At 42.7% G+C, this 16,009-nt stretch overlaps 1 protein-coding gene across 1 annotated transcript; it reads left to right on the top strand.

The window, feature by feature from the left end:
* The first annotated feature begins 4,362 nt into the window (after positions 1 to 4,362).
* Positions 4,363 to 15,893, top strand: C10H3orf49 (chromosome 10 C3orf49 homolog). The gene is given in 6 exon segments (XM_068983115.1): positions 4,363 to 4,487; positions 6,564 to 6,679; positions 6,682 to 6,858; positions 10,301 to 10,425; positions 15,132 to 15,245; positions 15,690 to 15,893. Coding segments are annotated over 6 exon segments (861 nt in total).
* Positions 15,894 to 16,009: the final 116 nt, after the last annotated feature.

The following is a 16,009-nucleotide window of genomic DNA, read 5'->3' as shown; positions in this document are numbered from 1 at the left end:
ATCCCAAGGAGGGTTGGAAAGAAAAGTAGACTTACAGGGGACTTGAATCAGTGCACTTCTCTCTACTTCCATTACCCCTATTTAGTTAGACCACTCCAAGAACTTACCTGGTAGTCTAGTGGTTCAGACCCCATGCCTCCAAGGCAGGGGACACAGGTTCGATTTCTGGCTGGGGAATTGTAGATCCCACATGCTGCACAGCATGGCCAAAAAAAAGTTTTTTTAAAGCCACTCCAGTCTCAGACTTGAGCTACTGCAACAAGCTAACGTCCCAGTCTAATTTATCCTGCTGTCTACTCACCGCCACTTGACATCGAGTTCATTTCAGTATGGTACTTCTTAAATATTCCCTGAATCTCTGCACATGTCTCACTCTATGCCTAATCACCAGCATCTCCATCCTGGATCAGTTGCCTCTTCAGCCATCATACTTTTTTCCAGTGCATTGCAAGCGGCACACAGCAATCTTTTCTTTCTTCTTCTTCTTTTTTTTCTTTAACTTCCTGGCCATGCCATGTGGCAGGCAGAATCTCAGTTCCCCAACAAGGGATCAAACCCACACCCTTACCTTGAAAGTGCTGAGTCTTAACCCCTGGACGCCAGGGAAGTCCCAGCAATCTTTTTAAAAGCACAAACATAAGGCTGCCTTCCTTTGTCATCTGAATTCCCACCACTGTGGTCTCCTTCCTGCCCTCCAATCTGACCTAGTGCCCACTCACCTCAGAACTTTTGCTCTGGTCATTTTTCATCTTTGGAATACTTTGCTTTAGAACACAGATCCGACCATAGTTTATGTCCTTTCCAAGGTGAAATGTCTCACCTCAACTATCACTGCCTTGAAAGGTCTTTTCTGATCACCCTGGTAGAAGCGCTCACTTGCTACAGGGTTTTCCTAGCTTTTTCTTTGCATTCCTTATTGGTGTCTGAATGCTGTATCAGTTCACTAACAAGTTTGCTATCTGTGCCTTCCGCTAGAGTGCAAATCTTAGACAGGGGTTCCAGTTATTTCGTTCAATGCTGGATTCTCATTGCACAGAATAAATACATATTCCTAGCTCCTGTAGGAGAAGGCAATGGCACCCCACTCCAGTACTCTTGCCTGGCAAATCCCATGGACGGAGGAGCCTGGAAGGCTGCAGTCCATGGGGTCGCTAAGAGTCGGACACGACTGAGTGACTTCACTTTCACTTTTCACTTTCATGCATTGGAGAAGGAAATGGCAACCCACTCCAGTGTTCTTGCCTGGAGAGTCCCAGGGACGGCGGAGCCTGGTGGGCTGCCGTCTCTGGGGTCGCACAGAGTTGGACATGACTGAAGTGACTTAGTAGTAGTAGTAGCTCCTGTAACCCAGAAGGACCCTCCGAGGCCTTCCCAAAATAGTCCCCAAGCCAAATCCTCCACCTGCCTTTTGTCTGTAGAAAAGCTTTAGTCAAAGAAAAAGTTTAATCACAGAAGTGAGAAAAATGCAGAAAGAAAGGGAAACAGGCACCCCAGACAAAATAATAATAGTTCAGCCATTAGACAAAGTCGGGACCTTCACTTCTTCCCCGAGGACCATCGATAATATTCTCAGCTTAACCTTTTGAACTGTTTTGCAGGTACAGAAACCTCCACCAAGTGGAAGAACGCTGCCCGCAAGCACGTAGACCCCAGACTGACTGGAACCAGAAGGCTGATGATGCTGACTCCCAGTTACCTCACCACCAACCATTCAGAAGAATGCCCAGGAGCTGATCATGCCCTATTGCTTTAACACTGTAAGACCCCTCTCTACCCACTCCAGGGTGGGACAGTCTTATGGGTACTAGCTTGGCCTCCTTTGCTGGGCAAAGCAATAGAGAGCCCTTCTCTCCCAGTTCACCCAAAATTGTGTCTCTGAGATTCAATTCAGCATTGGTACACAGAGGCTGGGTTTCAGCATCACTCCTCAAAAAGTGTCATCAAATTCATAGCGACAGAGTGAGGCCATCTCTTGGACTGGATGTAGCAATAACATTTTTTTCACTGTTGAATTCAGTCATTATCCCAAGAACTAAAAAGAGTTGGTTCTGAATTCAATTCAGAAATCAAAAGTTTTGAAATTTACCCCCAAACAAAACAGAATTCTCATTTGGCTTTATTTTTGCCCTTCAGTTACCTAATGTACAGGTTGGATGAATAAAGCATACACAGCTACAGGCTTTCTACTTAACTTCTGGGCTTGCGTCAAAATACTGTTCACCTTCATACCCTTCTCCTTAGCCCTTCCTATTTCTTATTCACTCTTCTTCTGTCCTGCAGATTTTTCTCACTATTGTACAAAGAAATTGGGATATATATTTTCATGGTAATTCATTTTTGGAATTTTGTCACCTTACGTAGTGACTTCTTCCAAGATACTTTTTTCCAATTAAGAAAAATTCATAGAGACAGAAAAGTTCTTAGGAGTTATCGTTTAATGGGTTTTCAATTTCAGTTTTCCAAGATAAAGTTCTGAAGATGCTGGTGGTGACGGTTGCACAACAATATGAACACACTTAAAAATGGTAAATTTTATATAATGTATTGGAGAAGGAAATGGCAACCCACTCCACTATTCTTGCCTGGAGAATCCTGTGGACAGAGGAGCCTGGTGGGCTGCTATCCATGTAGTCGCGCAGAGTTGGACACCACTGAAGCAACTTAGCATGCATGCGTGCATTGGAGAAGGAAATGGCAACCCACTCCAGTATTCTTACCTAGAGAATCTCAGGGACGGAGGAGCCTGGTGGGCTTCTGTCTATGGGGTCACACAGAGTCGGACATGACTGAAGTAATGCAGCAGCAGCATATAATATATATTTTACCACAATTAAAAATTTTAATTTGTCTTTGATTTTAATGATTAAAAAACCCTCATAACTTTCCATTATTCTGAAGATTCAAAATAATGTTACAACTTTCAGTTGTTCTGTAGGATCCAGCTGGCTTGGCCCTGCCTATCACTCCAGCTTATCACATACATTGCCTCTTCGCCGCAGCCACTTTAAGTTTTCAAAGACATCAGGCTCCTTCCACCTCAGGGCTCTGGTGCCTGCTGATTAATCTGCCAGGAGCAGACAAATCCTCATGCAAGTAGCCCTTTTTAATTTTGTTGAGCTCTCTGGCCCAATACGGAGAAGGCAATGGCACCCCACTCCAGTACTCTTGCCTGGAAAATCCCATGGACAGAGGAGCCTGATAGGCTGTAGTCCATGGGGTCGCTAAGAGTCAGACACGACTGAGCGACTCCAATTTCACTTTTCACTTTCATGCATTGGAGAAGGAACTGGCAACCCACTCCAGTGTTCTTGCCTGGAGAATCCCAGGGACGGGGGAGCCTGGTGGGCTGCTGTCTATGGGGTCGCACAGAATCGGACACAACTGACGCCACTTGGCAGCAGCAGCAGCGGCAGCAGCTGGCCCAATGACCTCATCAGGCAGAACTGCTGCAACAAAATCTGCATTTTAACAAGATCCCCAGGTAATTTGTGTCTGTGGGGTCACACAGAATTGGACACGACTGAAGCGACGCAGCAGCAGCAGTATATAATATATGCTAAGTGCTAAGTCGCTTCCGTCGTGTCCGACTCTGTGCGACCCCATAGATGGCAGCCCACCAGGGCTGAAAACTCTGAAAACTTCTTAGCTTCTAGTTAGTTCAGACTGAAAAACTCAAAGCGCCAGAAGGGGATGGGAATAAACCCTAGTGTCTGCTGCCACCTTGTGGTGAGAAGTTCCAACCCAGCGAGAATTTGCTCTCCTCCAGGAAATAAACCAAATGTCAAAAGGGAGTGGTGGGCTCAACTTTCTCAGCCATGTGTTTTGAGAGATCACTACAAAATAGCCCAAGGGGTGTACTGTGAGAAAGCCAAATAAAAACTGGACAGAGAGCATTCATCAGTTCCTCATGAAAGAGCTAGCAAAAGCTGGGATCGTTGGAATTAGTGGTGGTGGTCTCGGTTCTTCCCGCTTTGGAATGCAGACATGCACATTTGAACGTGATAATCAGTTGGTGTGTGATTATTTTGTTACCAACCCAAATGGCAGTGGTTAGACAAGCAGGTCACCTATTCACATCTGCCCTGCCCTGGAGTCTGCAATACGGCTGGGAATTTCCCACTGCTCTGTCAAACGCATCATTGATGACCTCTGTAAAGTGGTAAACAGGGCTGGTCCCACAAATGATGTCTGTAACACCTGGAAGGGAATAAGGAAGCACTTCCAAAAATTTTCCTACATACTTTACCCCCAAAGAGCCCAGGAGTTAAAAGCGCCTCGGTCACTGGATGATTTTGTTTTGTAGTTTGTGAGCCTAAGAGCTAAAGAAATTAACAACAGCTACTGCAGGTGAGGTTGACAGCAATGGATCGCCCTCACCTGTATACTCCAGAGTGCTTTAAGGTTGCTTACGAAAGAGCTGGCCGGTACCGAAGATTTCAGCAGCCCAGAAAGAGAACCGGCTCGATCAAAAGGAAAGGGATTGAAAGGTAGGAAACTGGGGCTGATTTTCTTTTCTCTTCAGTGAGATGCTTTGGATTTTGCATTAAACAATATTCACTGTGCTGATCAGAAAAAAGTAGCATGTTTTTAAGCACTGCATTTAGAAATGAAGGCTCCGTGTGGATCAGAGGGAGCAGAGACCGCATATATAGACAGCATATATACATTGGATCAGGGAGTCTAGTGCCACAATGGAAACCTCGTTTTGTGATCAGAAAAGTCTTCATTGTAATGGGAAAACCTTTCCTTTCTACCTGAACTTGAGATTTAATGTCACATATGATATTAACATTAGTAGATACTAAGTTCATATTTAAGTCTCACAGTTTTAGACAGCAAACACTATTATTTTGAAAAATCAATAGTGCATTTTTTCAAAATAAGCCCATGATCAGTGCTCTTTCCATTCCCCTTTCCAGCAATTTGGGCTGTTGTAATGTGTACGAATTATATTTTATCTATGTGCATGCTCTTTAATGTAACCTAAAAACTGTCTTATATCTCATATTTCTTGCTAGTGGCAAAACCATGAAGACGAGCATGGAATACTCCAAATGTAATACATTTTAATTTGGAAAGGCAGTGAATTGATTATTTTCCAATTTGGGGAGTATTCTTTCTTACCAGATTCATGAGCAATAGCTCAGATAGGTAGAAAAGTGTCATTATCATGAGGTCTGAAGTATCAAAGACCAGACTTCTGAACTTCCATGGGCAAAATGAAATTTTGCGGAGATTTCCACTTCCAATAAAAAAAATAGGGATTAAAAGGAAAGGCAATACAACCAAATAAATTCACAAGCAACCAAGATACTTAAAAGGTTAGGGAAGAAAAGATTCTTTTCATAACAGCAATAGTAGCAGTTCTGTTCCTAGGCTTTGGAGCAAAATCATCTTATTAATTATGTTATAAAATTAATGAGGGTGGGGGGATGGGACTAGGGGGTGCATTTTGGAGATTCAGAAACTGCTTAGAGCTGGGTTTTTTACTTGATAGGTGTTGCGTGGATGACCTTGGGGGTTCCTGAACCTCCTACGTTGTATTCCCATGTGTGTGTGTATTTATGGTAGTAGAAACGGATGGTTTTATTAAAAGTTCTCCTAGAGGTCCACGGGAGATTAGTCCTAGCCCATAAATGACTTTTTATCTAGAAATAGAGAACTGGTTTTTTAAAATCCCTGGAATTTTATGGATATTATTGCTTTGGATGAAACTAACATCAAAATAGTTAATCAAGGAAGAATGTTAGATAAATAAGGGTATCATGGAACAGGTGATACTCACTTAGCACAGAAACTAACAGAATAGACTTTGGGGTCAGAGTATCTGGGCATAAGTTATTTAAGCTTTCCAAGTTTTAATTTCCTCATTTGTAAAATGGAGATGATAGTAGGAGGATTGAAATAAGTAATACATATCAAAGAACTCAGATGAGTGTTTAGCACATAAAAGTCTACTAAGAAATATTACCTATTTTATTACTAAAATGATGACGATATTATTTATTTGGAATTTTGGAAATATGCATTTATAATTATTCTCTCTAAATCAGTATTCTGCATAAAATGCAGCACTTATAGGACCTTGGAGAATGTATTTTTTATTATCTACCCCAGCAGACACTCTCATGTCTCATCGCATTTGGAACCACATTTTGAAGTCCAGCAAAAAAACATCTCAAACTGTGATTAAAATGAGATCACCAATTTGCCAATATGAGGTAATATATTCTAACAGTCTCAAACCAAGATGAAAATCTGCATTCTATACTCTGTCAATTAAATTAATCTCTCTGTGTCTCAGCTTACTCATTAGTAAACTGAAGATAATAATATAAACTACCAGCTCTGAGGATTAAATGAGATCGTGGCCAGAATGCACGTCTAGAGCTCAGCAACACAATATCAAGTAGTTGCTTTGGCTTTGGATTTGATGCTTGGTCTTCGGTTTTCTTTTTTGGAACTGTATAATTTGTTCACGTTTGTAGTTGATTTTCATGATTCTAGTGTTTCATTTTTAACTTTTCAATTTCCTTAACACACATTATTTTTCCTTTGTTCAGATGGCATAAAGCTGAGTCTACCAACTTAGTGAAACAAAATGTATTGGTCCCTAAAGAGGAGTCATCCAGTAATAGTGACATGGAATTTCACAAGAACCAGAAAAATCAGAAGAAAAATATGGTGAGATGCTGTCACACTCGTACAGAAGCAAGCCAGCAAGTGTCAACAAAGAGGGTGCCCCTGACCACAAGGAAACCCTCCTTCCAAATACACAGAGCCTTCTTAGAATTGTCAAAGAGCTTCCATCGCCCAAGTTATTTACCAAACCAAGAATGAGAAAGCTCTCCCAGAATGGTAATACAAGTCAACATATGGTTCAGTGTCAAGGCCAAGAGAGAAAATGAAATAGGACAGCTTTTGTTGCTAGCCACAGAATAGCATTTCTGGGGAGCTTGTCTGAAATGCAGAAGTTAAGGCCCCCACGCAGGGCTACTGAGTTAGAATCTGCTTTTAAGAAAGATCCCCAGGTGACGTGTGTGTGTGTGTGTGTGTGTGTGTACATCTTCAAAAACTGAATTAAATTACATTTGGGGTCACTCCCACTCCAATTAATCACTGGTCTCATCAGTCTAAAACTACTTTTCACAGAAATATTCGATGTGTACACAGGTGTGTATATATATACGCATATACACATGTACATATATTAGAAAATCAAACCAAAGTGGGCTTTTCTGGTTTTGTTTCTGGAGAAAGAAGTGAGGCAGATTTTCAAATGGCTGCTTCCAACAGACGAAGGTGCGATGCGAATTCTATTTTAAAAATGTATGATTGGTAAGTCGTAAAGGAAATTTTATTTTATTATACCTACTTCCCACATACTTTGTGAAGAATTGGCGTTTGAACTGTTGACGGTTTCTTTTGTGACATGGTAATGACGTTTGGTTTGGTGGGGGGCTCTTGTGAGTGATGACTACTATTCGCATTCTCCTTTTTAAAACAGACTACTTTTGTAGAGCAGTTTTAGGTAAACTGGAAAAACTGAATGGAAAATACAGAAATTTCCTCTATACCCCCCTCTCCTTACCCTACCCACACAATTTCCTCTATTATGAACTTCTTGCCTTAGTACAGTACACTTGTTAGTTGATGAGCCAATATTAACATATTATTATTAACACTAGTCCATAGTTTACGCTGGGCTTCCCTGGTGGCTAAGTTAGTAAAGAATCCACCTGCAATGCAGGAGACCCAGGTTTGATCCCTAACTTGGAGAAGAAATGGCAATCCACTCCAATATTCTTGCCTGGAGAATCCCATGGACAGAGGGGTCTGGCAGGCTACAGTCAGTCTATGGTGTCACAAGAGTTGGACACAACTTAGCGAGTAAACAGCCACCATAGTTTACATTAGGACTCACGCTTTGCCCCCACAGTTCTGTGGGTTTGAAAAACCCACCATGTAATGTGTCTCTCATTACAATACTGTACAGAAGAGCTTCAGTGCCATAAATACCCTTTGTATATTTCTAGTTCCCTTGACAGTACAGCATTCTATAAATATATAGAATACTTATGTATATGTAGGTGATTCACACGTATCTTCAATTTCACATCATGATAAGGCTGCACACCTGGTAGATACTTTTTCCAGAAAAAACAAAAACTGATGGCCTCCAGCTGACGCATCACCCTTTCAAACAAACTCTCTCTTCTGGAAAAAAGACAACTAATACAAGCATCCGAGCATCTAGCAATTACCTGGCATAGACTGACCTGCCTGTTTCTATTGAAAACAGCGATGAGGGCACACTCCTCTACTGACTGGGCTGGACTTGGAGAGTCCAGCAGAAAACAGAGGACCAGAGCCTTCTCCCACAGCCCACGCATTGGCTTATTTTTATCATAGCTGAAATAACAAATCTCTACGCTAAGATTTCTCCAAGAAACTTGCCCATCTTTCAGGCTGCAGCTCAAACATTCTGATTCTCAACTGTGGCCAAAAGACAGTTGCTCATCCCTGTTGATCCTCATTAGACTTTAAAACAATTATGTAGTAAATACTTACTATGCGGCAGCCACATTGTAAGTGCTAGAGCAGCAGACGTAGGCATGGTCTCCACCCTCCTGGAGTTACAGAGGGCATGGAGGGGCATTTCAATGTTATGCAGATATTTGCCTCTGATGCAAAAAGAAGAAGCACAGGCTAGGGTGGGTACACGTCATGGATGCTGACTTTAGGGGAGGGGGCTCAAGAAAGCCTCCCTAAGGAAAAGACAACTCAGATGAGACCTGGAGGACAGCTAGAGTTAGATAAGGAAAAAGTGTGAGAATAGTTTTCCAGGAAGAGGGTAAAGCATGTTCAAGTCCCAACGTCAAGAGAGCACTGGGCATAACTAAGGAATGAAAGTAATCCAGCCAGGGGGAGTCTGCTGAATAAGGTGATGAGGGTGTTTGTAAACCATGTTAAGAAATTTTAACTTTTCCTAAGGGTGATAAGATGCTTTCAAGCTGGGGATTTATATGATTTGAAGGGCATTTTTGAAAGGTAGCTCAGACTGCAGGGTAGAGACTGGATTGGAGGAGGGTAAGATCCGATGCAGGAGGAATGATAAACAGGCTCTTGCATTCATCCAAGGCAACGGATAATTTTAGCTGGGGCTGGTCGTGGCAGTGGGGGTGGTGAGGTTGAAGAGAATGTTCACTGGCAGGAGTTGCAAGATTTGGGCAAGAGCTGACAGTGGAAGGTGGGGGAGAAAGGAGCGTCCCTCTAGGTTGAGCATCCGCTTTGAATTTAGAGCCACCAGTCCCTGAGCTGAGGAGCCATGGTTCCTCAATGCAGTTATCAAGTGACATGAAGCAGATTAAATTGATTTTAGGGGCTGGGCACAGCATGAAAACACTGAAACATGGAACACGCTGCACACCCCGCTTTTCCCAGTGTCTTTTTGACCCCTTTCACTACATCAAGGAAAAAAGTCTCCTCTCCTTCCCTTTTTCTATCCTAATACAAAGGGGAGTAGCCTCAAGTTTACTGCCTTCTGTTGGCAATAACATGATTTTGGTTTTACCATACTAGTCCCAGTGTCTATATTTATGATACTGGTTTTTGATTTATGATAGTGTTTTAAGATTCCTTTGTAAGCATGTTTATTGTGTTAAGAACTGATTTTTTTTTTTTTTTAATGAGGATGCTTTTTTTCCTTATCTTTTGGCTGTGCCGCATAGCCTGTGGGATCTTAGTTCCCTGACCAGGGATCGAACCCGAACAGCCTGCACCGGCAGCGAGGGCTCCTAACACTGGACCACCAGAGAAGTCCCAAGAACTGAACTGACAGAGAAAAATATTAAGGACTCTAGGATTCACAGGGCTCCTAGTATGTGGGAAAAACTATTAAGATGGTATGTGAATGACTGAGTACACTTACACTTGTCTTCAGTCAACAGCAAGTAGTCGTTGGATTGTCTTCTATGTTAGAGGGTACTTTTTCTAATTCCACAAGAGTTACAGGGAAAAATAACAGAGGGCAAAAGTGAAGTCTCAAAGACAGTTATCAACCACCTTGTCAAGACGGGTTGGTGACTATGGAGGTCATGACCACAAGAAAAGGCCAAGTGTTCAAGAGAAAGTGTGAGATTCAGCAAAGCAAGTTCATTTTCAATTTTAACCCCAAAGAAAAAAAGCCACTGAAACTGCATGTGATGCTTGCTTTTCAGGAGACTTTCTCATAGAAAGCATATGTTTATTATTGTGATTCTTCAAGACTGTCTGTTTTTTTCCCCTCACTCCCTCTAAGCAACTATACAACTTGACGTTGTCGAAGCAGAGATGGAGGCGATAACCCAAGGAAATACACTCCTCCAAGCCAGGAGAACCAGCAAGCGTTTATCTGTGACATCACTTCCTTCAGGAATGAAAAAGGTAAAATGCTAAAACAAACTTGTGTCTAGAGACTTACACGGAAGTCAGTGTTCAGGCCTGTTGTAAAAACCAAGTTCTCTCCCATTTAAAGCTGCCCTTTGTGTCTCCACTCCTAGAATTCAGGGCACAGCAAGTGGACTTGCCAGGTCTGATTCCTCGACTTCTGAGCTCGAATGGTTCAGCTTCTGCTATAATCTGGGCAACAGTGGGGTTTGCAGCTTTATATTGACTTGGTCAGCTGTTCAAATATCAAGTTGGTATATTAGCATCTGGCATATCATGCATGCTCTGTGGAGAGATACTCTCCAGACCAACCCCACAGAATTTCTGCAAGGATGCAAACATTTGTCCAAAACAGTGGCCATTAGCATGTGTACTTTGAAGCCTTTGCATATGGCCGGTTGTTGTTGTTCAGTCCCTCAGTCATGTCCGACTGTTTACAACCCTATGGACTGCAGCATGCCAGGCTCCTCTGTCCTTCCCTGTCTCCGGGAGACTGCTCAAATTTATGTCCATTGAGTCCATGATGCTACATAACCATCTCATCCTCTGTCACCCCCTTCTCCTCTTACCCTCAGTCTTTCCCAGCTGATGTGGCAGTATAACTGAGGAATTGAATTTTAAGTTTCATTCCATTATAATTGAAATTAAATACAAATAGAACATGTGTATAGTATAGACAGTGCAGCACTTGATCCAGGACGCTCCAACCCAAAGCTTGTGCTTCTCTGTACTTAGATCAAGTTTGTGCCTAAATTGCCCCTGCTATTTTTTAATAGAATCTGAAGTTTTGTTTCTTTCGACATAATAAGCATTTATTAAAGCTGACTATGTTCCAAACCCTCTTCTAAGTGCTTTAAAAATATCAACTCAGATATTCTTTACAACAGCCCTATAAAGTAGATAACAATAGCTTACTGCAATAAGTAGGATATTATTTTAGGGATGGCAATGAGAGGTTAAGTAATTGCCCCAGATAATCGGAAGAGCCGGGCTTCAAATCCAGGAAGATTTGGCTCTACGAGTGCTTATTCCTAATTACTATGCTGTTCCTGCTGTGCTCAGTTGTGTTGACTTTTTCTGACCCCTTCGACTGTAGCCCGCCAGGCTCCTATGTCCATGGAATTTTCCAAGCAAGAGTACTGGCATGGTGTCATTTCCTTCTTCAGGGACTCTTCCCAACCCAGGATTGAACCTGGGTCTCCTGTGTTTCTGCATTCATTGCAGGCAGACTCTTTACTGCTGAGAAGAGTAAAGCCCTGGGAAGCCCACTAATTACTATGCTAGGTACTAACTGTACTGTCTATTATGGTAGCCAATAGTCACATGTGACTATTTGCATTAATTAAAACTAAATAAAAAGAACAGTCCATTCCCTTCACTGCACTAGCTACATTTCATGTGCTCAGTTAACACATATGGCCAGTGGCTATGGCATTTGACAGCACAGATAAAGAACACTTTCATTTATGTGGGAAGTTCTATTAAACAGCACTGCTCTAGTGCACTGCCAGAGTGTACCAGTATTAGTTTTGAATTTTGCCTCTTGAGTGCTAGGCTCATATTTATCATATTCCTAATATGTGCAAGAATACACAGAAGAACTGTACATAAAAGATCTTCATGAACTGGATAATCACGATGGTGTGATCTCTCATCTAGAGCCAGACATCCTGGAATGTGAAGTCAAGTGGGCCTTAGAAAGCATCACTACGAACAAAGCTAGTGGAGGTGATGGAATTCCAGTTGAGCTCTTTCAAATCCTGAAAGATGTTGCTGTGAAAGTGCTTCACTCAATATGCCAGCAAATTTGGAAGACTCAGCAGTGGCCACAGGACTGGAAAAGGTCAGTTTTCATTCCAATCCCAAAGAAAGGCAATGCCAAAGAAGGCTCAAACTACTGCACAATTGCACTCATCTCACATGCTAGTAAAGTAATGCTCAAAATTCTCCAAGCCAGGCTTCAGCAATACGTGAATCATGAACTTCCTGATGTTCAAGCTGGTTTTAGAAAAGGCAGAGGAACCAGAGATCAAATTGCCAACATCCACTGGATCATGGAAAAAGCAAGAGAGTTCCAGAAAAACATCTATTTCTGTTTTATTGATTATGCCAAAGCCTTTGACTGTGTGGATCACAATAAACTGTGGAAAATTCTGAGAGAGATGGAAATACCAGACCACCTGACCTGCCTCTTGAGAAATCTGTATGCAGGTCAGGAAGCAACAGTTAGAACTGGACATGGAACAACAGACTGCTTCCAAATAGGAAAAGGAGTACGTCAAGGCTGTATATTGTCACCCTGCTTATTTAACTTATAGACAGAGTACATCACGAGAAACGTTGGACTGGAAGAAACACAAGCTGGAATCAAGATTGCAGAGAGAAATATCAATCACCTCAGATGTGCAGATGACACCACCCTTATGGCAGAAAGTGAAGAGGAACTCAAAAGCCTCTTGATGAAAGTGAAAGAGGAGAGTGAAAAGTTGGCTTAAAGCTCAACATTCAAAAAACGAAGATCATGGCATCTGGTCCCATCACTTCATGGGAAATAGATGGGGAAACAGTGGAAACAGTGTCAGACTTTATTTTGGGGGGCTCCAAAATCACTGCAGATGGTGACTGTAGCCATGAAATTAAAAGACGCTTACTCCTTGGAAGAAAAGTTATGACCAACCCAGATAGCATATTCAAAAGCAGAGACATTACTTTACTGACTAAGGTCCGTCTAGTCAAGGCTATGGTTTTTCCAGTAGTCATGTATGGATGTGAGAGTTGGACTGTGAAGAAGGCTGAGCGCCGAAGAATTGATGCTTTTGAACTGTGGTGTTGGAGAAGACTCTTGAGAGTCCCTTGGACTGCAAGGAGATCCACCAGTCCATTCTAAAGGAGATCAGCTCTGGGATTTCTTTGGAAGGAATGATGCTAAAGCTGAAACTCCAGTACTTTGGCCACCTCATGGAAAGAGTTGACTCATTGGAAAAGACTTTGATGCTGGGAGGGATTGGGGGCAGGAGAAGAAAGGGACGACAGAGGATGAGATGGCTGGATGGCATCACTGACTCGATGGCCATGAATCTGAGTGAACTCTGGGAGTTGGTGATGGACAGGGAGGCCTGGCGTGCTGTGATTCATGGGGTCACAAAGAGTCGGACATGACTGAGCGACTGAACTGAACTGAACTGAATATGTGCTGGGCAGTTTCTACATTTGGGGCCTATAAATGTGACCCAATGGCCCTTGTCCTGTTTCCATGGAACTTATAGTTTGATGGAGGAGATGGACATTAAACCATGGCACTGTTAGCTCTCAGAATGTTCTCATATGCTCTCCTATGTTCTCATATATTTGAATCAGTTGTCCATGTTTTGAAATTAGAATCATTCAAACAAGTCTGGATTTTCAACTTCCTTTTGAAAAATAAGAGGATTTGGCAACATGGAGCCTGCAGTTCCTCCAGCAACAGCAGGAGCTACACAGAGGCCACCCCCTTTGCAGGAGGCCCATTCTCTCCAGGCCATGCCAGCCCAACTGAGCCTGTTTCTCAAAACGTGCCTGACCCTTCAAGACATTTGACTTTTTAATAATGGTATTCAACACACAGAAATAACTTAAGTAATTACCAAGCTAAGTGCTTAGTAGAAAAAAAAAAACAACACTGGGTTTTATGAGAGAGAAACAAGAGGAGGTGTGCTCTGGTTAGATTGGGGAAGGTTCTGCAAGTGACATTGGAGCCGGGGTGAGCTGGCAGGGCTTCCCAGGTGGCTCAGCGATAAAGAATCTGCCTGCCAATGTGGGAGATGCAAGTTCCATCCCTGGCTTGGGAAGAACCCCTGGAGGAGGAACAGCAACCCACTCCTGTATTTTTGCCTGGGATATCCCAAGGACAGAGGAGCCCGGTGGGCTATAGCCCACGGGGTCACAAAAGAGTCAGACACGATTGAGTGACTGAGCATGCACGCAGGAGCCGGCAGGGCAGGGCAGAGGTTCCACAGACTCATTTGTAAACTTGGGCAAAGGGCAAGACCCAAATGTGATTGCACATCCCACTTTGTGTAGGTCTCACAGTAGTCCTGATGGTAATTACTAAACACAAGGGGAAGGAAGAGTGAACCTAGTAAGACTAAAAAGGCCATATTAGCCAGGAGCCATGACCTAGGAATGAGTTTTAATAGCACAGGTACTTGTAACCAGCAAGCCAGGACCATGGGAAGGGTATCAGGCATGCAATGAAAGAACCCAGAGCTTTCTTTTTTATGTTTGGAAACATGTCTGCCATGAAAATAAGGAAACCTGCAGAAAAGAGACCAGATTAGCAACTGGATCCAGTGATAATGAGCTTTCTGGGGCACTCATCTACAACAGCCCCACACTCTGGCTGTGCTCAGCGGCTACAGAGGCAGTTTCTTCTTCTTCCCCTTACGAACGACCTGCTTTTTTCCCTGACACTGTATATTCTTTCAGAACCAGACAATCTCATTTCTCTGCACCCTATAGATCTCTTCAAAGAGAGCTCTGGGCACAAAGGAGATGCATGGGGCGTGGAGAATAATATGAATACAGCCTCCAATCCAGTGTTGTTATGTGGCAAATATTCAGTTTAAAAGAGGATGTCGCAAGGGTAAGAGTGTTCGCTGAAGCACTGTCACAGAAATAATGGTGGCACTTCTTAATCTGATGTGTTTTTTACATTTTTATGATAGGTTCCATATTCATCAAAAAAGAGACCACACTTTCCGGTATTTAAAAGAAAGAAGCACAGCATGGAAAACATTCTCCGGAAATCAGATTTGACAGTGGGAAAACTTCAAATGCAGGTAGTGGACAAAGGTTTTTACTTTGTGTTTCAAAAGCATCAGAGGCCTGGGCTCAACTGAACGCACAGCCCTGCTAGACAGTGTGGCTGTCGGACGAAACTCATGATTAGCATGAAGGCATCCTGTTAGTAGGGGGCATTTGAGAGTGGCTACAGGATTGCTGAGGGCGCTGAGGATGATGCTGTGTGCCTACTAAATGTTAAAGTGAATTCAATTAAAATGAAGGCACACACACAAGGGCTGGAGAAGAAATGAGATTGTCTTTAGCACTGGGTGGTAAATGCATGTTTTCAAGCTCTGTTTGCTATGACTTGAATTAGAATAATCCTTTGGGACTTGCAGACATCCACCAGTTCCTGAACTCATCTCTCAGGAAAAACAGCTCTCCCTTGGGTGTGGACAAGGCTTTCTAACACATGGCTTCATTTCTTTGTTTTGGGCTAGGTGGATGACCTCATAGAAACAGTGACAGATAAATCCATGAAGTTATTGGCCCAAAGACATGCTGAACTTCAACAGGGTGAGTTTCTAGGGGATGAAATTCTTCAGTCTTCTAAGCAGTTGCAGAGGATGTCCAGGCGAACCATGAGAAAGTATAAATTGAAAAATGTGTGTTTCCCATGTACCTGGTGCTGCTTCCGATTCTGATTCTGATGGCATAAAAGTTATGTTTCATAGAGATTCTTATCTTTGGTACATAATCCTGAATAAATTTCTCTTAGTCAGTTCGGGGAGGGGTGAGTCTAAAAATATTCTGCCCAACA

Source organism: Capricornis sumatraensis, chromosome 10 (assembly GCF_032405125.1).
Source record: "Capricornis sumatraensis isolate serow.1 chromosome 10, serow.2, whole genome shotgun sequence".
NCBI classification, from domain to species: Eukaryota; Metazoa; Chordata; class Mammalia; order Artiodactyla; family Bovidae; genus Capricornis; species Capricornis sumatraensis.
This window is presented reverse-complemented; position numbering and strand designations above follow the sequence as displayed.